The 24681-nt window shown below is 40.5% G+C and overlaps 4 protein-coding genes across 6 annotated transcripts; 2 read left to right on the top strand and 2 right to left on the bottom strand.

Moving 5' to 3' along the window:
• Window positions 1-281: 281 nt before the first annotated feature.
• On the top strand, window positions 282-4617 carry LOC6559164 (heat shock factor protein). Its single transcript, XM_032734693.1, has 7 exons — window positions 282-842; window positions 2019-2127; window positions 2192-3288; window positions 3353-3732; window positions 3797-3902; window positions 4209-4278; window positions 4341-4617. Exons 1-7 carry the CDS (start codon window positions 618-620, stop codon window positions 4499-4501), a joined length of 2148 nt encoding a protein of 715 aa, XP_032590584.1. The 5' UTR covers window positions 282-617; the 3' UTR covers window positions 4502-4617.
• Window positions 4618-5566: 949 nt separating this feature from the next.
• Window positions 5567-7473, bottom strand: LOC6559296 (putative mediator of RNA polymerase II transcription subunit 26). Its single transcript, XM_001985837.2, has 3 exons — window positions 7108-7473; window positions 6764-6889; window positions 5567-6622 (listed from the first exon to the last, which is right to left on the bottom strand). Exons 1-3 carry the CDS (start codon window positions 7166-7168, stop codon window positions 5703-5705), a joined length of 1107 nt encoding a protein of 368 aa, XP_001985873.1. The 5' UTR covers window positions 7169-7473; the 3' UTR covers window positions 5567-5702.
• A 102-nt stretch (window positions 7474-7575) lies between these two features.
• On the bottom strand, window positions 7576-9646 carry LOC6559421 (cytochrome P450 4p1). Of its 2 annotated transcripts, none has more exons than XM_001985836.2 (8): window positions 9387-9646; window positions 9111-9311; window positions 8961-9042; window positions 8805-8905; window positions 8479-8749; window positions 8187-8407; window positions 7812-8126; window positions 7576-7753 (listed from the first exon to the last, which is right to left on the bottom strand). In XM_001985836.2, exons 1-8 carry the CDS (start codon window positions 9589-9591, stop codon window positions 7593-7595), a joined length of 1557 nt encoding a protein of 518 aa, XP_001985872.1. In that variant the 5' UTR covers window positions 9592-9646; the 3' UTR covers window positions 7576-7592. The 2 variants fall into 2 exon arrangements, with proteins under 2 accessions (XP_001985872.1, XP_032590734.1); XM_032734843.1 differs by having other exon boundaries at window positions 8187-8425; window positions 9387-9617.
• Window positions 9647-10322: 676 nt separating this feature from the next.
• On the top strand, window positions 10323-13017 carry LOC6559420 (glycerol kinase). Of its 2 annotated transcripts, XM_032735053.2 has the most exons (6): window positions 10344-10447; window positions 10516-10662; window positions 10782-10910; window positions 11001-11345; window positions 11408-12428; window positions 12494-12795. In XM_032735053.2, the coding sequence occupies exons 2-6, from the start codon at window positions 10585-10587 to the stop codon at window positions 12709-12711; spliced, it is 1791 nt and encodes a 596-aa protein (XP_032590944.1). In that variant the 5' UTR covers window positions 10344-10447; window positions 10516-10584; the 3' UTR covers window positions 12712-12795. The 2 variants fall into 2 exon arrangements, with proteins under 2 accessions (XP_001985871.1, XP_032590944.1); XM_001985835.2 differs by having other exon boundaries at window positions 10323-10662; window positions 12494-13017.
• The last annotated feature ends 11664 nt before the right edge of the window (window positions 13018-24681 follow it).

The following is a 24681-nucleotide window of genomic DNA, read 5'->3' as shown; positions in this document are numbered from 1 at the left end:
TAAAGACCCTTTTCCATGCTTCACATTGGCCAATTTAAATAATTACAGCAATTGACATATATAAGCCAAATTATTGTTGACAAGAAAATTAAAAAAAAAATTATTTTGCAAAATGTGTAGCAGATTCAAATAGTTGGTATTGTTGTGTATATGGTAGAATATACTAGCGAGTACTCGATACTTTGAAAACTGTATAAATAGCTGCAGCGTTGAGTTCGATAGGGTTTTGTCAGTCAGCATCGAGACCGATAGCGATAGGCAACGCGGACGAAGAAGAAAACGTACTTCATTCGTGATTTCAACAATTACGCTGTGCATTAAATTGTCCAAAAACATATATAAACTTAATACTTGGGCAAACGAAATATAATATTTAACGAGAACAAAGTGTAAATCAAGTGAAAAACATTCTTTGTGTGTTCTTAAAGCGCGTAATAAGTACGAAAACAGCTGTGAAAAGTTGCGGTAGGTAACCCACACACACACACACATGCATACATATTTGTATGTAGTGACTGAATGTGGACTGTGACCATAGTGAAAATTTCGTGTTCATTGAGACAAGTTTTTTTTTGCTACTTTAAAATTTACGTACACAGTTATTAGAGTCGCTTTATATGTCCAAAACGCGGGCAAGCTTTAAGGCCGTGCAATTAAAGCACGAATCAACGGAAGAAGAGGACGACGACGAGGAGCAGCAGCAGCAGCTGAAGCGACCACGTCGCAATATTATGCATACAGTCGGGGAAAATGTCAGCGGCAGCGGAGTGCCTGCATTTTTGGCAAAACTCTGGCGCCTCGTTGACGATCCTGATACAAATAATTTAATTTGTTGGAGCAAGGTAAGCGGACGCCATATTGTTTATTTACATATTCTTTTCTTTTTTTTGGCTTTTGTCATGGCTACAACAACAACAAAAAGCAGGTGTTATTTATTAGTTACACTTTGGCTCGACTTTCACTACGTCATCGTTGTCTGCATATTCGTGTTCGCTGTTATTGTTGTTGCTATGCTCAAACGCACGTATGCACTGTGGAGACTGCTCTCTTTTTTCTTTTTTGTTATTCTCGCATTACAGGGGCCATAGGCAGCAGTGCGTGCGTACGTGCGTTCGAACTCTCCATCCGAAATGCATCTCTGAAAAAGTTTCCATCATGTCTTTACCCCGTCCATCCGTCCGTCTATTAGTTTGTGCGCTTGTTTGTCGCCATTCAATTCAATTTTTGTTTTCCGGCCCTGTGTCTCAACGCGAGTGTGTGTGTGTATGTGTGTTTCGCATTCTGTTTTGAGTTTGCTTTCGTCAAGTGTTTGCCAAGATAAGCAAGCTTTTTATGACTTTTATTTATTTTGGTGGTCTGGCTGGCTACTTCCATATTTCTCACGCTCCTTTCCATGTGTGGCTTCATAATAAGATAATTGTTGCAATGTGTCACATCCCGCAATTAATTCAATCGTACTCTTATCAACAAATGCCATTTAAGCGACTTTTAATGCCCAAATTGAGGGTTACGCAAATATTGGCTAAATATTTCATCTTTAATTAACTAATGCGATATGACATAAATATATTTATATGTATATGTATATACCCAGTGTAGTTTTCATATGTTAAGTAGCTATTTGAAATGAAAGCTTAACTGAGCCAGCAGTTAATATTGCAAAATGGATAAATAATATATATAACGACTAATCAAATTATGCACTTATCAGCGAATCAATAAATTTATAATTATGAAATAAATATTGTAGGACACTAATGAGGTTAATTAGCACCTTATCAATCGAAAGTGGATAACAATATTGTTGCATTGTCAGTAAAGTAGTGTGTGTGTGTGTGTATGTATGTATGAAATCCGTATATAAACCAATCACTGAAAGCTTTTTCTATGTTATTTTGTGATTGTTGTTAACAGAGTAACTGTAACTAAGATGAGAACGATTTTAAACAAACAACTGATCATCTGTGATTTATTTATGAGTACGCCATTTATATCAATTTTCTCTATCTTCTTTTCAGGATGGACTCAGTTTTATTATACAAAATCAGGCGCAATTTGCGCGCGAGCTTTTGCCACTCAACTACAAGCACAACAACATGGCCAGCTTCATCCGACAATTGAATATGTGTAAGTGAATAATTGGGATTTAAGTCAGTTTGTTACTTTAGTAATTTATCGCTGTTCATTTTAGATGGCTTTCATAAGATCACTTCAATTGAGAATGGTGGGCTACGATTTGATCGCGATGAGATTGAGTTTTCGCATCCGTGCTTCAAGCGCAATTATCCGTATCTGCTGGATCACATTAAGCGCAAGATATCGAATACAAAGACCGTGGATGATAAGAGTGTGTTGAAGCAGGAGACCGTCTCCAAGGTGCTCAGCGATGTGAAGGCGATGCGTGGCCGTCAAGATAACTTGGACTCACGCTTCTCGGTGATGAAACAGGAGAACGAGGCACTGTGGCGCGAGATAGCCTCGCTCCGTCAGAAGCATGCCAAGCAGCAGCAAATCGTTAACAAGCTGATTCAGTTCCTCATATCGATAGTGCAGCCATCTCGCAATATGTCCGGCGTCAAGCGTCACATGCAGCTAATGATCAACGATAACCCGGAGAATGCTCGCAAGCGCAACGCCAGTGAATCGGAAAGCGAATGCGGTCCAGTTATACACGAGTTGAGTGAGGAGCTGCTCGACGAGGTGATGAACCCGAACAGTCCATACGCCAAGCATTATGATGCCGACAGCGTATCACCTGCGCCCATGGAGCGACCACGCTCCAACATGAGCATCACCAGTTCGCAAAACTACGATTATTCGAATCAGAGCGCTGAGGATTTTATAAATGCTCAACTTTTGAATAGCGGCGGCGAGGCAAGAACCAATGTGTCACGCTCACCGGGCGGTCAACAGGAGCTGTATACGGTCACCGAGGCGCCCGATTCACATGGTCAAACCAGCCCTGACTATACCGGCGATGAACAGGCCAATGTGCTGACCACGCCCATGGTGCGGGAGCAGGAGGCACGCAATCGTCAGTTGCTCAAGGAGCGGAACAAACTGCGCCGTCAGACAGACATCACTCTCGACCTGGATATGTCTCCGAAGACCACACGCACGCGATCCCAGGCCAAAGAGCAGCCACAAGTTATGCCACAGCCGGTGCTGGTCAAGGCAGAGCCTGCTGCTGTCAGCATGCCCAGCTTGCTCGATCAGCCGGAGTCCAGCGATGCGGATATGTATAATGTCAACTTTATCAGCAACGATATGCCAACAAATATCTTTGAGGTAAGCTACACATACATATAATTATATTAACTATTATTGAGTAACACATTTTGTGCTTTCACAGGATGATTCATTGCTGTCGAACACTGGTCTGGATGAGCAAGTTGCCGTCAACCAAGATCAGCAGCAGCAGCAGCAGTTCGGATGCTCCACAGTTGATGGCGGCAAATTTGCCAATGCTCCAATTAACTTTGATTTGACCAATATCAGCAATGAGACTGCATTGGTATCTGATGCCAATTTGGCATCCACTTCAAAGGCAGCTGCTGTCAAGGATGTGGGTAACGACCAACAACAAAAACAACAACAACTCCAGCAGCAGCAACAACAACAACAACAACAACAACTGCAGCAGCAACAACAACAAAAACCGCAATCAGAACAAAAACAACAGCAGTCGCCAGCAATGACTGTGGCCAAATACACTGGCGATAATGGACACGTGTTAGTAAACTGAGCCCACACCGCATTTAAATGCAATACTAACAAACGATTGTCTTTATTGCAGTGATGAGGTCTCTGGTCATCTGGACAATATGCAAGATGAGCTTGAATCACTCAAGGATCTGCTGCGCGGCGAGGGCGTTTCCATTGATCAGAACATGTTGTTGGGCGTAAGTATTTGATAACAATTGGAAATTGAGTTGTAGTGTTGAGGTGCATCCGTGTGTCCGCTTTAGCTATCAGATTCCAAACATTCCTAACATATTTATAAATATATATATGTATATTTTATACAGGCGGCGCCAAAAGGCGTTGCTACCAGGATGGCCCCGTTGCAGCTAAGCGACGAGGAGCTGCTATTGAAAGTTAGCGCGGTGCGTCTTTAGTTTTGATATACGAGCGCTTTTAATCGATTACTATCTTCTTGACAAGCAGTAAATAAACTAATATATATTCTCGTCTATTTCTGCTTGCAGCTTTTTAATGATTCGGACATGCTGGACAACTATGGCCTATCGTTTCTCAACGATGCCGCCGATAAGAAAGGTATGTAAAAGAAACAAAATCAGATCTGTAAAGATCGCTAATCCTTCGATTATAATTCGCAGCCAACAGCGGTTCGGAACTGATGACCTATCAGCCCAGTATGTATGATCTCTCTGACATTTTGGACACGGAGGACAACAACAAGAACGACCAAAATGCAGCCAATGGACGCCAATTGCAGACGCAAAGCTCAGTGCTGAATACGCCGCGCCATGAATCGTAGATAAATCTAGATTATAATTAGTAGTTATACGAGCAGCTCGGACACAAGACGGGCGATCAAAGTGCTAACATTACTCTAAATACATACACATACAATTATACATATGTATATATATATATATATACATATATAGATATATATATACATATATAGATATATATATGTATTTGTATATTTGACCTAGTTTTATAGTTAAAAAAAAAAAAAACATTCGTTTCAACTAACAACCTTCATAGTTATGAGCTTTTCTAATAGTTTTTTCTTTAGCAGTTTAGCAGTTTGTTTCAATTGTGACAACCTAACACATCACTATTTATTAATCGTATTGCAGTATGCCTTATGAACTATATTTAAAATATATAGACCATATGCTTCTGTTCACTTTGAAATATGATGATTTTGTTTTTTTTCTATATATAGTTATTTAAACTGTACTACGATTTGGTAAAATACCTTCACATATAGTTTATATAGATTTTATACGGTACGAAGTTAAAACGAATTAACTGTTGTTTTAATCGAGCTAATACACATATACGTATATATAATATATTTGGGGATATGCATGCTAGACATCATATCGGAAATAGTATATATATAACTAAAACGTTTCGGATTACTTTCAAGATATACACTATAGATACCTTAAACTATAAATTTTGCGTAATAAATATGAATTTCGTGAGCGTTTGAGCTGCACATAAAACAACAAGGTCTTTCTATTTGGGAAAAGTAAATCATTTAAGGGATGAAACATGCATGTAAGAATATTTCATTGTTGACAGCTGCTTATACTTGTTTGCAAATGATTTTAAGGTACTTCCATTCAATGGAGGAATCCATAAAAAACTTGAGCTTTTTCACAGAGTAAAAATCGGTAACATGAAAAACGTTTATTTTCTTTTTGTTTTTGTTTTAATGCTTTTTAGAATGTGTGTGTTTGTGTGTGTGTAATTTATTATATTTTGTTCATACAACTGAATAGATATGGACACATACATCATTGTGATAGAAAAATTAAATTCATTAATATATATATATATATATATATATTTTAAAGCTTAAGTCTAAATAGCGTCTTAGAAAAATGCTTTATAATTTGCATAGAATGTAAAAAATAATACATTTAATGTGACTTAGAATTGTTCGTATGTGTAAATATCAAGTAAAACAGACAGAGGCAGAGCGTTGAGAGTTGAGATTAGGCCTCGTCCTTGTACTTGGCATCCTTCAAAATGTTGGCAAACTCAAATTTAACACGCTCCCTCTCCGATCTGGGCATGCTGCGTAGTGTGTCCACCAGCGATAAACAATACAGTTCGATGGGATCATTGATGGGCGCTAATCTGGGCAGAGGAGCAGCCATTGCCTTCCGCTTGGCCGCATTCGCCATAATATCCTTGACGGGTGCACAGCGTCTCGCTGTGAGCGCTGCTTTGTAAATTGGCTCAATGGTCACCTCGCCATTCGAGAGTGCACTGTTTCCATACTGTTGTTGTTGCTGTTGCTGCTGCTGTTGGTGTTGTTGTTGTTCCGCCTTGTTATTGTGCTCATCCTGATGTGTCACCTCATCCCCGTTGCCCATGACCACCATGGGCATGAGGAGCGGCGAGGAGGCCGGTGAGTTGACCTGCGTATTGTTGTGGCTATTGCTGTTGCTGCCGTTACCATTGACAGCAGTGAGCAGCGGTTGCTGTTGTTGTAAGGTGACATCTGGTTTGGGTTCCATGACCATGAGCTCTGGCACAACCTCATTATCACTGTGTCCGTCCACATGCCCCGAGCCACCATCCTCACTGTTATCGTCCAGCTCAATGATGTCATAGTTCTCCGTTAGATCGATGCGCAAATGCTCCGGATCGGGATAGAGAAAACTGTTGCTATCGTTGTCGCTGCTGCCACCGTTATTTGTATTCGTGCTCTGTCTGTCCCTGTCCGTCTGAACAAAATAGGATTGTGCCTTTCTCACATTGTACGTTTGTGCGGTATTCTGTAGAAACGATAGATCCTCGGTGAAGCGTCGCTTGCGCACATTCGGATTCACCTGTCCCGTTTCCAGTGCCTTTATCTCTTGCAGATAATTGTAGCGTATGTTTTTCCATTTCGTTTGCAGAAAACGTGCTGAATATAAATAGAGTAGGGATTGGATTTAGTAAAAATTGCTATTCTTAAAACAAAACAAATTCTAATTTGAAAATCACTTAAGCTGGAAATAGCTTTTTCTTCTATTTTAGATATAGAATTGCTCCATTCTCTACTCACAGGAGGCGCCCAGCTCGTTGGCAATGCGATCCCATATGTCCACTCTAACGGGATTGCGGCGATAGTGTGGATGACTCACATCGTAGATGGCAGGATTGGCGCGCACCAATTTTATCAAGCGATCGTCTGTATGAAATATTTGTTAAAAATCGTTAAAAATCTGTGTCGCAGTAAGTTTCTGCATTCTACGGTTCTTCGCAGCTGAACCACTGACAACAATAACATCGGCAGCAGCAACCCTTAGGTTGTCTTCTGTATTAGGGGAAGACTGTTGGGCTGTTTGTTGTTGGGGGTTGATTCTGTGTACCAACACAAATACAAAAAAAAAAGAAGGGCTTTCTTACCAAACTCGGGTCCCGTTGTCTCACGTTCGGCATAATAGCGCTGCATTTCTCTTTTTATCATGGTACCTTTTGGTTTTGTTATTGGTTTGCCCCGTCGCTTGGCCACTATTAATTTTGTTTTGGATTTGTTTACGTTTAAAGTAGCAGCCGTTCGGCTTGTGCTGAATTAAACTGTTAATAGCAGCGCACGTTCTTTGCATTGATTAGAAGCACTCTCAATTGCGCAGTAATATCAATGGATACTTTTATTTTCATCAAGTATCTGAGAAAACAGAACTTTACGCGATGCGCGATGTCTTCTGTGGTTCTCTGTTTTTTCAGTTTTGTTTTACGCGCTCTGCGCACGCTCATTGGCACCGGTGCTGCTAACTCGGTTTATTATTCCATTCGACAGTATTACGCTTACGCTTTTAGTATATTTTGGTATTTTGTCAGTTAAAAATAGGGAAAATAAAATAAGATTTTAACTATTTTGAACTTCATATTTATTTACGCACTACAAACTTAACTTTAACATCATTTTTAACACACAACGTTATGCCACTATGAAGAATAAGGTCCTCAGCTTTGGTAATTGGCAAAATCTTAAACTGCTTCAGAATATAGATCAATAACGTTTTTATTTCCAACATGGCATACTTTTGACCTGAAATTGGAGCTTAGTTAGGAGAGATACTAGAGCGTGAATTGATATTTAAACGTACCCATACAATTCCGCTGACCGGCACTAAATGGCACATAGGCAAAATTATGTCGATCCATGCTGTTCTCTGGCAAGAAACGATCAGGATCAAATTGTTCGGGTGCATTCCAGTATTTGGGATTACGGTGCAAGTCATACACATGAATGACACATTGAGTGCCAGGAGGCAAAATCAGTCCATTGGGCAATTCCGTTTCACTTGTCGTCTGACGACCCATAACCGGAGCCGATGGATACATGCGTATAGTTTCTTTGATAAAGCGGTCCATATACTTCAGTTTCGACAACTGATTAATGTCCAATTTACTCAAATCATCTGTGTGGAGATCGAGTTAACAATAATAATCAATGATATGCCTGTTAGCCAAAAACTTACCATCTATGTTCTCCGAAATCTCCTGATAGCACATCTCCTGCATGTCCTCGTGCAGGGACAAGTTCATGAGGTTAAAAGTCAAGCCCATCGACGTGGTATCGTAGCCAGCAAACATCAGAGTGTCGACCTCCTCACAGATACCCTCGTGATCGATTAGACCATCCTTCTCAGCGCATATAAGCGTATCCAACATGGCAAATCTACGCTTTTTGTTGATGTAACTGGGTGCAAGATAGTGACTATTATATATGCATATAATAATAATACAATATTGTTTAGGTTCTTCACTCACATATCATCATCGGGCAATTGATCGTCACGCCTTTCCTGCAGTTCCTTCTCCAAGAGAATTCGTCTCTTCGCGATAATATTGCTAGAGAAATCGTGCACAACCTTTAAAAAGTGCGCATCATATTTGGCTCCAAAAAGCTTATACATCGTATCGCTGTACTGCAGTGGATTTTTAATACGTTTCACAAAACATTGCTCAACCAGTTTAAAACTCTCACGATAACGATCGCCCTCCTCCGTCATTTCATCGAGATTTACGCCCATGGCGGTTTCTAAAAATATTCACAATTATATAAATAAGTCAAGTTTGGTTAGTGTTTAACTTACCACAAATGCTATTGAGGGTAAATCGGGGTATTAAATCAGTCAACGATATTACACTCTCTGACTGATCCTTAAACTTGTCGACAAACTTTTGACTTTCCGCTCTAATGGATAAAACCACAATTATTATGTGATCTAATCATGGGGAAAAAAACTTACTTGAAGATTTCTTCAAATTGTTCCAATATATTAAAATGGAATGTGTGTGTTATCATCTTTCTTCGCGTGTGCCATTTTTTACCTGCAAAATAATATGATAATCACTCAAAAGGAATGAAAAACATAGGGTATTTGGTTAGTCGGGATTACCTGTGGATGTTAGCAGACCTGTACGCAGAGCAGATTTCATAAAATTATAAACCATGCCTTTCGTTATAAGTTGCGGATTGGTTAATACAAATTCCACAATCTCCGGTTCAATAATCATATACATGGCCGTACCCAGGGAATAGGATAAATAGTTGGTGCCCATTTCCTTAGCCAAGTGTCGGGAATGTTGGAAAACGCCAGCTAGTATAAGAGCAGCATGTTTAGTTGATCACTATGTATATAATATATTCTAGGTAAATTAAAAGTTTGCCTTACCAGCGTCTTTTCCATATAGATCAAAACAATTTGCAAAGATTGTTTTACCCTTTGGTGTGGGCGCTATACTCTCTACGGGTCGACCATCTTTCGTATGCACTCTCCGCGCAAAGAAGGCAAGAATATTATAGTTTTCATTGATTTTAATTAGCCAGTATATCAAAATAGATAGCAAGACGGTGGCAATACACCAGCCGCACACCATTTTCAACAAACAACTGCAACTACGATCTAAGCTAGTTCGACTCTACAGACAGACTAAGATAACTGGCGTTTAAATTGCTTTTATATATAATTATAAGACGGCAAAACAAGAGAAACAAATGAGTTAACGATCGTTTATAGTGTAGAAGTGTTGTGAGCGTATTTCTGAATCTTCGCTCAATTCTCTTATATTGCGATTATTTCAGTCTTATACTACAAGTTTATGCATTGTTAGCATTACAAAGCATTTTTATATTGAACATCAACCAGTCTTATTTCATATCAATGCATGCTCAGCATGACACTGTTCTTTTATACAGTGCATATGACTAAAGGGAATTCAGGAGGTACAAATTTGTTGGAGTTAAGTTCTATGTGAAATGCTAAGAAATATTTTTACTTTTTATAAAAAAAAAGGATCTTGCGAATTGTTTTTAAATTTGAATGGCATTTTTGAAGCAATTGATATTGAAAAATATTAATTTTAAATTAAAAACATTCAAAATGGTATTGTTTTATAAACAAATTTTCCTTTTTCTGTTTAATTCGACTCGAACCGTTTAATTTTAATTCGTTGTTTAATTCGACTTAATAAACTAAGGGCATACAGCTAAAAATTCAAATTAAATATAAATATTAAGGATTATAGCATAGTATTTTTTTTAGTTTGTATTGATTGACAAGCGTTTTCAGTATTTCGTTGCTACCAGAGTGCGGGCACACTGCTGTACCGCTGCTTAAATAACAATCAATGAGTCGTTTAAAAATCTCGCTCCATTTCATCGAATTATGTATCATATTTAATTGTGCGCACACGGGACTTTATATTCGGACGGCAGGTCGTCCTAATCAGCAAGGTGACGGCTTGGCAGCATACGGTCAACAAACAATAAAATAACACAATCACAAAAGAAAATCTCCACAGAGCGACGCAGTTTTGGCGCGCGTTGCGCTTCAAAGAGAAAACGGCACGTGCTTGTTTTGCAATTAAAATATGAACGAGGGTCGCTATGGCAGATTTGGAGCACTCATTGGCGTTGCATACGTGAGCAGCACCCACTGCCGCTTTCTGGTATGAGTTCAAAAGCCAATACAATCATTTCGGCTCACCAATACACACCAATACACATAGTTTTACACACACACACACATACTCACACACGCCTGCTGACACAATATCTATTTCCATAGATTTATTCAACAAAGAATGCTGAAGTTTTGGCCTATCACGAACTGAAACTGCGTCAGATCGTCCATAATGCAGGCTGGCTGGAATACGATCCCGCCGAGATATGGAAACACATGCAGGAGTGCATTGAGGTGCGCAACACACACAATATAAATTCGATTATATCATCTTCAAATGTAATCCCCCACCCTTCTCATTTCTATTTGTGTGTGTGCTTTTAGACTGCGTATAAAAACTTGGTGATACTGGAAATCAGTCCGCATGACATCATTGCGGTCAGCATTGTCAATCAGCGCGGCACCACAGTCCTCTGGCACAAGCAGACGGGTCAGGCACTGCACAATGCAATCGGTTGGTCCGATTGCCGGTGCACTCAAATCCTCAAATCCCTGCTGCATAATGTGAAGCGCAATGTGAATTATGTGCGCGGTCGCAGTGGCTTACCGCTAAGTAGCTGCTTTAGTGCCCTCAAAATCAAATGGTTGTTGGAGCATGTGCCAGCGGTGGCAAAGGCTGTCGAGGATGAGCAGTGTTTGTTTGGCACGCTGGATTCCTGGCTGATATGGGTAAGCCATACAAACTTAGGATTGTAGTCGAATAATTACATAATTTGTTGTCTGTGCTCCAGAATCTAACTGGTGGCGTCGATGTGGGCGTGCATTCGACGGATGTGACAAACGCACATTACACTTCCCTGATGAATGTCGCGTCGCAGCAGTGGGATGCCAAGTTGTGTAATTTCTTTAAACTGCCAATGGGAATACTGCCACGCATCCGCTCCAATTCAGAGATCTACGGGTATATTGTGGAGGGCCCGCTATTGGGTGTGCCCATTGCTGGCGTGATAAGTGAGCAGCCGGCTGCTTTACTTGGCCAGCTGTGCGTCAAGGCTGGTCAGAATGTCTGTACGCTGGATGACAGTTGTTTTGTCCTGCTGAATACTGCCCAACAGATGGTCGAGTCGGAGAATGGCTTGATAACGGGCATTGCGCACAAATTGGGACCAACTGCCGCTACGCATTTTACGCTAGAAGGCGCCATCTCTAATGCCGGTTCCACTGTCAACTGGTTGCGTAAGGGATTACGCATCAATACCGAGATCAATTCCAATGATAATGTTGTCGAATCATTGAACACATTTATTGGCGAGAACTCAATGATCTCCTCATCCTGTTCCTCAAGCATGCTGAATGCGGAGTGTGGACTGGCGGCCAAGCGCTCGGAGATCACATTTGTGCCCGCTTTCCATGGTTTATATGCGCCCTATTGGCGCTATGATGCACGTGGCATTATCCTAGGTTTGACAAGTCAGACCACGGCGGAGAACATTACCCAGGCCGCCTATGAAGCAACCGGTTTCCAAATCTACGAAGTGCTGCAAGCATTCAAGCGCGACACACCCAACTGGGATCCGGCGTGTATGCAGCACGTGCTCACGTTCGGCGGCGAATATGCAGAGGATACGCATCTGGTGCAGTTTGTCGCTGACATTATCGGCTGGATGTTGGAGCGGCCGCAGACAACATCACCCGCTGGCATCGGCGCCATGATAGCCGCTGGCGTGACCATGCGCATTGTCTCCTTGCCGTATGCAACGCGTATGTACGCGCCACCCACTGATGTCTTCTCACCCACAACCACACAGAATCGTAAGTGGTTAAAAATATCTTTTATTTTATGAAATAATGTCACATGTATTTTATATGTTTTGTAGGTCGAGAATTGCTTTATCGTCGCTGGGACTATGCGGTGAAGAAGTGTCTGCATTGGAACAATTATGCGACTTACGAGGCGGATGTGGAGCTGTTTTCGCAACGTGAGCGTGATCCCAATTTGCCCATACGTCGCTCCATACCGGGCAGTGTGTTTCTGACCACATCCTTTGCTATGCTGTTGTTGGCCAGCTTTTTGAAGAGCAATCGCTTGACTTAGGAGCATGCTTTTAGGCGCCGGATTAGTGCGTCCCAAATATTATATATATACATATACATATGAAATCTAGTCACAGCTACAATATGTATGTATGTAGGCTCATGTGCGCATTCAAAATTTATTGTTTAGTTTAGCAATTAATCTGTATATTTAAGTTTACACAATTCGATACTCTTAGTGTATATTTTGTAGATCAAAAGTTTTGTGATTTGGTATATACGAATGCTATATACATAACTATAACTCAATATTTGTATACATATGCTCGTATATGGATTATATACTCATAGCGAGCTCATAATGCTACTTACGTAAATTGTTGTAAATCTATTATTTTAGGTTTCTATTTATTGAAATAATATAATTTGTTTTAAAGGCAAGACAATTGTTACAGCTGTGGATAGACAAATACAATAAGCAAATGTAAGGCCAGCTATCACTGTTATACATATATATATATATATATACATTTCACAACAAAAGCATTAAACGATTGGAAATGAGAAGTTCGCTTAAATTATTGCTGGTTGCTTTAGTTTCGCAGCTCATTTGCAGAGGAGCTGCTACGGATTCTGGATGCACGCCATGAATAGCTTGGGCATGGGGCAAGCCACTTCATTGGATCAGAAACAGAAACAGAAGTGGACCCTACTTGTTTAACCTCCCCTTGTTGGAATTCATTTGCCAGTTAATTGGCTGGCACGAGGACCCGTCATCAAGCGGCGCAGGCACCTGGCTTCATTCAACGCGTGGAACGCTCTGCCATTGAATGGAACTTAAGTTATTGCGCTTATTGTTGACACGTGAATTGTTGCCAAGACAGCCCCGGGAGCAGTAGCAGCAGCAGCAGCAGCAGGAGCAGGTACAGGTACAGGAACAGGAGCAGCAGCTGTGGAGTCGTTGGTGTAGCAGCTGTGCTCATGCATATCAACCCACAGGCAATGGGCACTTGAACGCATGCCTCAGCACCCAATCCACCAATTGCTGCAACGGTTACTCCATCCACTCACTGTTGTCGCTGCTGCACGTCATCGTCCAGCCTCAGAATCGGAGTTGGAGTCGGAGTCAGAGTCGAGGCACTCTTTCAAATGAGTTTCTATGCGCGCGCGTTTGCCAGCTGCGGTTCAGCAAATTGCATGGGCTAAATCGATTTTTTAAAATTTAACATGGATTTTGAAAAAGAAAAAAGCGTTTCAAAATTTTAATTGAAGTCATAATTTGTGATAAAAAATCATTGTTGGTTCACTTTTGATGGGTTGAACTTGATTTTATATTATGATAAAAAGGAAAAAATCGCTTTACTTCTGACAAACTTAAAGCAGGTTGATTAAATGAAATATTGATCATTTATATTAATATTGATAGTAGCGCCAGCAGCATGTCGGCAATGCCGAGTTAAATCTGAGCGCCAGATTCCAGAGACGGTTGCAAATTGGTTTGCATTGGAGGACAAAACGACAACGGAGTCGACGAAGCGCAGTTAAATGTAAAGTTTGTGCAAACATTGAGACAGTCTCATCCTCCAGACACCTTCGCTGGCGGAATCCTGGGGATGGGAATGTGCGATGTGGGCGAAACGGAATTTGAAGGCGTGGCATACGACGCAAGCAAGTCAACTTTGCACGTAGCCAATTTAAATAAATTAACACGCTGTTTTGTGTGTGAAAGGGAACGTAATGCGACTTATCAGGCATGGAATAAAACACTATAGTATATATATATTTATATATATATATATATATTGCCAAATGCGTCCAACTGTGCTGCAATATGCCAAAAATTTGACATGGCCACGTAGCAGCGAGAATCGCTGTTGGAATCGCCCATTCCAAATTGTGGGGGGTATCAATGTAGCCGGGTGGGTTTATTGTGTGTGTTTGTGTGCGGTTTTGTGGGCTAAGCATTGAGGATTGCCACTGGGCACCACTGCAGTGGTGCAATACGCCAAAGGGGGTGTGGTGGGTGCACGCATAAATCTTCAAGTTTATGGCATCAATAAATGTCGGAGCAATATAATGATTTCGTCAAGTTGCCGTTGCCGTTGCCGTTGCCATTGTGCAGTGCCACTGAAGCAACTACCCTCCTCTTTTTTCCCCCTTCAATTTTAGTTTGGTTGTTTTTGTGTTGCTGCAATTATTTTGCTGCGGCAGGGTTGCTACTTGAAAATATGTGTAGGGTATATATGCGATTAAAGGCAACACGGCACTTTTGTACGCTGTCTTCAATATTAGTCAATAAATTTACAAATGATTGGAGAAATGTCATCAAAAAATGACTTGCTTCTATGTATTTATGTAAATATTCCAATTAGCTGATGCACACGTTGCGAGTCTATAAAAAGAAGCTATCAAAATTGTGTTGGATTTACACGCCCACTGAAAAGAAAAAGAAAGGCTTCGCACAATTTATTTATTGAGCGAAATTTACTTGAAATTTTATGACAAACTCATCTGCATATGCGCCCCATCAACGAGCTGAATCATTTGCCAGGATGGAGAGAGTTGTGTTGGGGTGGAGGGGGAGGGGAGGGGTGGTTAAGCAACAAAGCTCGCTCGCTTCGGCTTATCAATTTGATGGGGCAAAAGTTTTACGCAGTTTTTACGAGCCGCCCTCGCATGGCAGCGCACCATAAAAATGTCGTAAATTCGCCGAGCGAAAGTTTTTCCAAGCATGAAAGCCTCTGACGACTCAGCTTGGTTTCAGAGTTAGGGGCTCAAATCGGCTCGACTCGGCTTGACTCGACTCGACTCGACTCGACTCATAAAGCTGGCGGCATCGTAAAAACCTTAATTAATTTTCTAATCAACATTTTTGCTGCATGTAAATCGCCTGCTTATAAGTGTGTGTGTGTGTGTGTGTTTGTGTGTGTAGCATAATTTTAGGCCCTGTTGTTAGCTGTTGTTGTACTTGCCAACAATGTTTTGGCCTTCAGCTCCATTAGTTCCACAGTTCCGACTTCCCAGTTCCCAGTTCCCCTTTGCCAGTTGCCAGTTGCCTCAGCCATTGCTATATGTCAAAATAACAGCTACTCGCACACTCGTAAAAGGGGGCGACGGACTCCAGCAGCGTTTTTGAGGTTTCAGCTGGCATTGGCGCCATCGATTTCCTAGCCCCGACAGTTGCCTCCGAATGTGGTGTTTAGCGATTATAAAGATGTTTCAATGATTTTGTTTTTGTGGTAATTGTTTTGGGGTTTTTTCTTTTTTGTCTAGACTGATCAGCGACAGAGATGTGTATGTGACATATTTAGAATATATATTTCCCAAACAATTTATTACAAATTGAAAAACAATTAAATATCTCTAGAAATTTCAGCACAAATTTAAAAAGCTCTAAAACTCAAATAGCATCAGTGGTTTCACGCATTTTGAATAAGTAAATTAAATTATGAAATATGAAGGGTGTTCTTTGTTTAAATATATTTAAATATCACAACTGATTTTCCAATTTCTAACTAACTAAGTCGTACACATATTTCATTTTGAACAGCTTACACAACTATAGCTGCATGCTTTAATTGTTCATTTGTTTCTTTTAATGTATGCCATAAAATATTACGTATACGCTTCGTTATGCAGCAGAGAGAACATAGCGTCTGGGGCCAATTAACAACACAATATTCATTTTGTGCAGCACTGCAAATTAATTTAAATATTTAAAGACTTTAATTATTTTTAACAACCGAACAACTCACAGCCACAAGTCAACACAGCAGTCCACAGCAAGAGAGAGACAGAGAGAGAGCCAGCAGTTGGGGGCAACATGCGAGCAACATGGGGCAACCTGGGGCGACATGCGACAACAGTCAAACAGCGAAGCGTAAACTTAACTGACAAGTGGAGACTTAACTTCCATAACAAATTGCATTCCAATTGCAACGTCGAGCAGTCGCCTTGCCGTCGCACTCCTGACAGCAGTGTCCTGCCCCGTCCTGTCCTATCGTGTCCCAGCCAGCAGGCCATGAGGCATAAACAAACAGACACACACACACACACACACACATACGTTGGAGTATACGTAACCACACGTAGAACGCCATTGCTGTTAATTTAAATTGCTTTAAAAAGCGGAGAAAAAAATAAGTCAAATGCAAGAAGATCAGCTCGCTGATATCCCCTAAAAATGTATTAAAGTAATTATATAAAAATTGTTTGATAGTTTATTTAAAACTTTAGCAGCTTCTGTTACTAATACTCACAGCTTCTTTTAAATGTTAACTAAAATTGAGTGAAATTTGAACTAGCTTTAAATAATATTCAACAACTTTTGATCAATGCCTAAGATTGTCACACCCTCTTATCGTACCTTGTAGGGTATGAAAAAAATGATAACAGGAGCAACTCCTGCAGCGCTCTTGAGGCGTACACACACTCGCACGCACACACACACACGCGCACACACACACACACACTCGCACACACACACACACACACACACACTTGCACATACTGACATGCCATGCACGAAATAATCCTAAAGGGTGTGAAAATATGAATGCAGCCAAGAGAGTATGCCACATTATAGAAGTTGTTGCCACGGCAAAGACGCAAAGCTGCTGTGCTACATGTGGCAAAAATAAGATAAAGATGAAGAAAATAAACGAGCACACACACTGAAAAAAGTTGAACAAAAATTATGTATTATGCAACTTGGCAAAGTCGCGACAGCCAGTTGCGTGAATGGGTTGGTTGGGAGGATTGGGGGCAGCCACAGTTGCTGCTCAGTTGCCATCTCAGTTGCCAGCTCAGTTGCAGTTTTCTATGTTGGCCATGCAAATGGTAAATGGCATGAAGCTCTCTATGTGCTTGCCACCCCCTTCATGCTTGCCGCGGTTAGACGCACCACTTGGCGCCAAAGAGCATCCACAACCTTTTGCAACTTGCCCGCAGACTTAACGGGGATTTGCTACTGTTTCCGTTGTTTGCGTTGCATAAATAACTGAAATGATTTTGGCAGCTGCGTTTGGCTTTCAATTAAACCAAAACTTTCTGTCTTGATATAATTGATATGCAAATACAAAACAATTAGACCAACACCATTTTGAGCCAAACAATTAAACGCCAACTAATCAAGTGTGTTTTATACTTTAATTCAATCTACGATAAGCTGAAAAATGTACAACTATGATAATTCTTGAGCAGTAATTTATGCAGAAATATGATTTTAGTTTTCAAATATTTCAAAATACGTTTTTTTCCGTGCAACTGATCTGTAAAAAAAAAACGCTAGCCTGCTTTAAGGGTCCGTCGGGACAGCTGCCATAAATTTTATTGATAAAATTGTTAGCGAAAACTTTTTGACAATGTTCGTCGCGTGGTGGGCGTGGCGTGGCACGCAACCCTTTTTTTTTTTTGGTTGGCCCTACAGCAACAGACAACGCCAGTTGGGTGCTCGACTTTATTAAAATTCAAGACGACAACTGCGACACAGTCGCAGTAAAAAGAAAAATATCAAGAAATTATATTACAAAAAAATTGTAGAAAGAGGCTCCCAGTTTGAATCTCAATAGAGCCGACAAAAAAATACAAAATCCACATACACACATGTGGCAGAGTGTGTCGCCTACGGCAAAATCGATTTTCTATTGAATTGAAGATTGGAGGATGACTGAAGGATGGAGAAGCCACTGCCTCATCGTCGCACTGCGGTTCAATTCAATGATTTGTGGCCTGTGTGAGCTGTGTCTTAATTTATCAACATTTTGCGGAGCTCACTGAACAAGACAATCTCTGCTATTTGCCTTGGGAGGGGTGCAAGGGGGGAGTGGGGGGGCTGCTAAGCGGCACTGTTGGCTAAAAGTTTTTTAAAATAGTTTTTTAGTTTTGCCGGCGAGTCCGCTGTGTAAAAGTTTTTGGCCAAAATAATTTGTATGCTGTAGCAAACTAACATGAAAAGTTTTGTAAAATTCTTTTTTTATACCCTGTAGCTATTAAGAACGGATAGAAAGTGTGTGACGAAATGTAAATTTCTGATAGAGTACGAGAGAAACAGCTCCTCCGTCACCTTGATGAATCTATCCGGGAAATCAGCTCTAAATCGAATAAGAAACACAGTTTTTGCTAACCAAAATATATTTTAACATTGATGAAAAAAATATTATATGTTATTAATATCTGGGGTATCTTCTAGTCGAGCTGTCTCGACTAAAGCATTCTAACTTGATTTTATTTTATAAAATAGTTAGTCGTTGGTTATCTTCGTAGTTAGTTGGGTTACTGCGGGTGTCAACTTGTGACAGCAAAAATTACACTTTGGCTGACGAAATTTTTTGGATTATTTCTTGGTCAGTTTGGCTGGCTCTCAGATCCTTTGAGTGGCAAAACACGTGACTTGTGATACGCTTTGGCCCTTGACTGGACAGCAGGTTCAATCCTTTTGTGTGATGGATTGAAGATAGTTTCATTTTAGTCACATCAAGCGTTGCATATTTCTTACTTTTTCTATCGCTTTTCTTATTTTTTTTTTTCTTTTTACATTGAAAGCAACAGCACAAAGATGTTGGCTCAACTCGTTGGTCCTTTGTGTTGTCCTGCAACTCCTTTTTCCTGCTAGCCTACCAGCCAGCCAGCCAGCCTGTTGGAATGTGAATTTGTTGACATAGCGCTAAATTTTCCAGTTACTTTTTGCTTGTTCCTTTGCTCTTTGCTGTGTGCTTAAAGTTTTACGGATTTGGCTGCTTGTACATTTATTTGAGGTGCGGACTCCTCAATGGCCGTCAAAGGGCACACCATTGTGTCAATGGGTGTCAAACTGGAAGAATGAATTTGTGCAGAATCAACATTATAAATAAGGAAATCGCACAACCCTTGTCGCTGTTGTAGCCTCAACTGTGATTTACGAATTCCTAACAATGAGTCATCTAATAAATCGTTTAAATTCAATATGTGTTTTAACTTAACAAGTTGGAAGGAATATGCAAAAAGTATAATTTAGTCACTAAAGTCAGACTAAGTTTCGATGAAACCAGCAAGGGAAGACAGATTGAAATGAAAATAGATTGCTAAAATAACAATAAATACAGATTATAAGAACATATTTAAACTTTTATTGGAGAAGTACAGTTAACAGATGAGAATGAACGAAATATTAATATCTACTAACTAGTTTTAAGCAAAGCTTAATTTTCTATTTTCCACAACTAAGATTGGGACAACTTTTATTACCTTAAATGCTTCGTAAGACAATAGCACTGCCAAATTATATACCATGGCTTATTTGGACTGCTATGCTCTCCCTCCCAGTTTGCCAGTTATTTCATTTCACAGTTTACAGTTTGCGAGCAGCCTTGCCGTGTTTCAACTCCCAACACTTTACAATTTCTTTGCCAGACAGAGTTCTGCCTATTGAACGTAAATGCGAAGTTTGGGCAAAGTTGTTACAGTCAACGTTCAGCGTTTCGCGCCACAAAGCAGCCTCATTTACCGCTAATTTCACGATGCTCCAATCTTTTTGCATAACAAGCCGGCTAATGCCACACTTAACGTTATTGCCCAAAAAAAAAAACAAACAAACAAAAAAAACTTTAACGCGCTTAACAAATATATAAGTAAGCTAAGCAAGCGACTCAATAAACGCCCACGGACACAAAAAAAAAACCAAAAAAAAACTGAATGGCAAACATCACCTGAACGCGGAGTTCCTAAGCGTTCTAAGCTCCCTGAACTCAACTAAACTCGCCCAGAAAACCCATGCCCCAAACCCTTTTTTGTCAGAGCATCGAAGACGCAAATCCCCAATGAACCTCGGCGCTAACTCCATTCAAGCGTTCAGTTTTTCAAACTCCAAATCAACTGCATACGTTCAGGCGGAGCGGGACGGTCGGGGCGGGGCGGACCGGACCGGAGCGATGTAAGGACTTCTGGCTGTGGTACATAAAGCCCCGCCAGGCTTTTTATAGCCAACACGAAAGCTAAACTTTTGCCATGGGAGTCGTTCCTACCAAGTCTCTGGCGTGGCTCGTAAAATTTTATGCGTTTTTTGCGCCAGTCGTTTCTGGCGTTCAAAATGAAAATTGTTACTACACGTCGAACTGGTAGCTGAAGCTCCGCTCTCCCAGTAACCAGAACCAGTAACCAGAAACAGAACATAACACAAGCATTCAAGTCAAGTCGAGTGGCGACGACGAGGACGACAATGATGTCGCCTGCCAGACGTGGCACCCATTGAGGGTTGTTGTTGTTGCTGTTGTCGCTGTTGCTGTTGCTGTTTGCTTTTTATGACTTTGGGGGTATTTATTTCACTTGAAACGGTACGCTGAAAGTACACTCAACAAAAGCCATAAAATGCGACAGGACAAGAACGAATTCCTATTCAGCGATTTCTATTCTAAAGCAGACAGATTTATTTTCTAAGAAAAAAGATTTAGAATTCACAGAAAATATTTCGTTAATTTCAAAATCTTTAAGAAAATCTGTAAATTTTGCAACATCAACATTCTTATTACTTTAAAATGGAAGCAGATATATTGTGGAACAAAGAAAGTGTGTTTTAAATAAAAGAAATGTGTGAAACATAATTTCTCAATAATTCCATAAATTGTCCATTGCATAAACCATAAAAATGTTGTTAAAAATGTGTTTTTAGTCCATGAAAAATAAAAAGTGATTCTTTTTCCTTCAGTGTAAGCGCTTGTTTCTGGCTGATGTTTCATTTTTGCTCGCAACTCGCTCACTCGCTCTCTCTCTCTCTCGCTCTCTCTCGCCCTCTCTCTTTGTCTTGCCTGTGCGTTAATGAGTCAACACAAAGGCTCAGCTGTTTGGTTAATGCATGTCCTGTCCCATCTCGCCCAACCCCCACCCACTATCCTTTAGCCAACACTGAGGGTTGCTTGTTGCCAAGCGTTTTGTTGCAATGTCGCCTTTGTCTGCACTCAAAAGTCTTGGCTGTTTGTCCAAATAACCGGCGGTTAAATCTTGCTCAGCTTTAAGCCATTGCTTTAAGCATCGAAGCCAGCTCACCTGTCTAACGGTCTGTCTGTCTAACTGTCCGTTTGACTGTTTGTCTAATTCACTGATTGCTCTTTCAGTTCCCAACTCATCTTGACATTCCATAACTTTCACTGTCAGCCACATTGGCCATTAGCCACGCGGCAAAACTGAAACTGTCAAGCGCATTTGGCAGTTTACCCTCATTTAACGCTAATTAGTTTTCTTCCTTTTTATTTTGGTTTTATTTTTATTTGTATTTTTTTTTTGTTTTTGTATAAATTTCATTGACCTTTCCCCTTAGCTGCGCATCTCACATTGAGTTGTCATAAACTTCCTAGCTGTCTGCAGGGACATTATTGACGACGATGGGTTAATGTGATAAATTCGAAAAGAAAAAATAATACAGTTAAAATAAGAATGTTTCGATTCTCAGATTGGATTTAGTTTTCTATATAGGACAAATACTGTAACTTAAATCAACAAAGTATAATTTATAAATCTTCTGCTGCTTTATTCTTATCAATAAAATGAAAAGTTTTATTGCATTTTGCTACCAAATATTTTACATGTATATTTAACAATTTATACCATTGTAGATGTGTTCGACTGACATCAGCAGAATGAAAGTGTGAGCATTGCTGGAAATTAAGCAAGCATAATCTTCTAATAATAATCATAAAGTGGCATCAACGTCAACGAATCGCCAAGCTGCCCCAAAAGTCTGAGTCTGATTTCTATTTGGGTGGTGGTTACTTATCGGCCACTCCCCGCCGAACAGTAGGAAAAGGAATATGAAATTCGGTCTCAATTTTGTATGGAGGAAAAGGCTCGACTTGCGTAAGTTGAAACTAATTTAATTAAATTTATACGCTCAAAAAAGCTTTGCAGCCGCGGCGCGTGGCAGCGGCAAACAATTTGTGGAGCGTGAGAAAGAGAGAGAGAGAGACGCGCTGTGGAGGGGCGTTGCTAGACTTGCAGCGCTGATTTACGGAACTTTTCTTTGCAGTCGCATATTTTTTGTGCTTCAGCTGAATGTTATAATTAAATTATTTGCACGCAACGTGAGGGATTTTTAAGATTTGTAGAAAAGACAAGTTGAGTCTTGACTTCAACTTTTTGGGGTTGGCTGCTCCCTTTTTGCGCAGTTGATCTGGATGAGTTATGAGATTGTGGAGATTAGATGTTGCATATGCAACATTAACTTTAAAGTAACACTTTAATAAACGAAGTTGCTCATTTTGTTTTGGCCTAAAAACACGATTTCTGGATAACTTTGTCAAAACTGTGGCAGACACTAATTGCGCTGCTATAATAAAAACCGGGCCAAGCAATCAAAATGTGCAACTTCCCATTAACTGACAGGCATATGATTATGTTTCGAGTCTGTAACAAATGAGTCTGCGATGTGCTTCAATTATGTGCCCAGGAAGTCAGGAGCAGGATGTTGGCAGCAGGCAAAACTTTTGCCGTCTGATGAATGCGAAAATATGTTTGTTGGGCGGCAGCATAATGAGGCTGCTTGCTGCTTGCTGCCTGCTGGCTGCTGGCTGTTGGCTGTTGGCTGCTGCCTTCTGTGGCAGCTGCAAGTTAAAGTTTTTTTTGCCTGTGGCCCATCAATCTGGCGGCTTTGTTTTTTGGCCAACGAGTTGAGTTTTGCAGTCAATTGCCGAGTCACTTAGGCAGCTCACATACAAAAGCCTTAATTTTTTGCGTAATTTATTTGCCAAACATTTACTTTTAGCATGCATAAATTTTACCACGGCGTATGCGTAATGTGTAATTTATGTGCGCTAGGTAAAAGGCATAATAAAGTGGCATAGGTCAGCCTGGGGGGCACATACATACTTGTGGCATATACGGCGTATGAGTAATGCACATTTTACGCTTCAATTGGCAAAGCCATTTTCGACTCGCGTTCTCTCTGTATGCTCATACATAATATTAATAAATTGAATGGTATATTTTTCTCTGTGTGTGTGTGTGTGTGTGTGTGTTAGTATGTGTGATATGTAAATGTAACAAAAAAAGAAATGAAAATACTGTTAAGCTTAGGCTTTTGTTGCTGCAGCTGCCGCAAACATGGGCACAACAACACAAATATTGCGCATACGCCATATGCGCCAGAGCTCATGTATTTTTCAAACAATTTCATGGCATCAATTTTGGCATCAGGCATGCAAAACACAGGAAACAACCATTGCACACAAACATATGTACGTTGACGTTGAATTTCAGCTGCATACTGCATTGATTTATTCATGGCCTAAGGGCATTTCAGAGCCCTGAGTTGGGTGGGAGCACAGTTACGTCATTTAATTGTGTATGGACTTTGTGCCTCTATCCAGCCTGGTCAGCCATCTTTGATTTGACCAGGCTGTTATTTAGGGATCTCCTTCTAGTAATTTCTCATAACTGTCCGCACCTGAATATGTGCGATTGTATATATAATTTTCTAATCTTGGCCGTAAGAAACTTTGCAATTTTAATTAATTTCTCTCCAATGTCATTCATTATATTTTAGGGTATCGTCGCTTCGCTTCAGCGCTGACAACAACAAAAAAAAAGGTTCTTCCTTTCTGGCAAATTTCCGAAGAACTGTTCAATCAGCCCTTGCGCTCAGACATTTGAAATTCATGACAGAAAATTTGTACGTGCCAGGAAATGCTAAACAGCCTATTTCTTGGGCCAAAAAACCTGCCACAGCTGCCCACAATTGGCAAAAGCGGCAAAAACAGTAAAAATGCCAGCTCATTGTGTTGGGTGTAGCTGATGTTGTCCTTGTTGTTGTTGTTGTTGCTGTTGCTGTTCTATTTGTTGTTGCTCTTATTGTTGTTGATTCAAATGCAAATATCGCTCGGATGGCTGTGCTAAAGTTTTCGCACGGCAAAAGTTTTTCTTTTTTTTCGCAACGTAGGCTCCTTGGCCCATAGGCAACTTCCGGCCAACTTTAAGCCCCCAATAAGCTTAGGCAACTTAACGGTTTATTGGCATGTTGTTGTTATTTTGTCAGGCAATATCGAAACCGAAACCGAAACTGAATGCT

The sequence above is a fragment of the Drosophila grimshawi genome, unplaced genomic scaffold (assembly GCF_018153295.1).
Source record: "Drosophila grimshawi isolate 15287-2541.00 unplaced genomic scaffold, ASM1815329v1 contig_1367, whole genome shotgun sequence".
In the NCBI taxonomy this organism is placed as follows: domain Eukaryota; kingdom Metazoa; phylum Arthropoda; class Insecta; order Diptera; family Drosophilidae; genus Drosophila; species Drosophila grimshawi.
This window is presented reverse-complemented; position numbering and strand designations above follow the sequence as displayed.

Bases quoted from the DNA above. Each gene is read 5' to 3' on its own strand.
- LOC6559164 (XM_032734693.1), top strand. From the start codon at position 618: ATGTCCAAAACGCGGGCAAGCTTTAAGGCCGTGCAATTAAAGCACGAA. The intron at 843-2,018 runs GTAAGCGGACGC...TCTTCTTTTCAG, and splicing joins ATTTAATTTGTTGGAGCAAG to GATGGACTCAGTTTTATTAT. The intron at 3,733-3,796 runs GTTAGTAAACTG...TCTTTATTGCAG, and splicing joins ACTGGCGATAATGGACACGT to TGATGAGGTCTCTGGTCATC.
- LOC6559296 (XM_001985837.2), bottom strand. From the start codon at position 7,168: ATGATAAAAAGAGAAATGCAGCGCTATTATGCCGAACGTGAGACAACG. The intron at 6,890-7,107 runs GTAAGAAAGCCC...TATTTCATACAG, and splicing joins GACAACGGGACCCGAGTTTG to ACGATCGCTTGATAAAATTG. The intron at 6,623-6,763 runs GTGAGTAGAGAA...ATTTATATTCAG, and splicing joins CAACGAGCTGGGCGCCTCCT to CACGTTTTCTGCAAACGAAA.
- LOC6559421 (XM_032734843.1), bottom strand. From the start codon at position 9,591: ATGGTGTGCGGCTGGTGTATTGCCACCGTCTTGCTATCTATTTTGATA. The intron at 9,312-9,386 runs GTAAGGCAAACT...CTCTTATACTAG, and splicing joins TCTATATGGAAAAGACGCTG to CTGGCGTTTTCCAACATTCC. The intron at 7,754-7,811 runs GTACGTTTAAAT...CTCCAATTTCAG, and splicing joins CGGTCAGCGGAATTGTATGG to GTCAAAAGTATGCCATGTTG.
- LOC6559420 (XM_001985835.2), top strand. From the start codon at position 10,585: ATGAACGAGGGTCGCTATGGCAGATTTGGAGCACTCATTGGCGTTGCA. The intron at 10,911-11,000 runs GTGCGCAACACA...GTGTGCTTTTAG, and splicing joins ACATGCAGGAGTGCATTGAG to ACTGCGTATAAAAACTTGGT. The intron at 11,346-11,407 runs GTAAGCCATACA...TCTGTGCTCCAG, and splicing joins TGGATTCCTGGCTGATATGG to AATCTAACTGGTGGCGTCGA.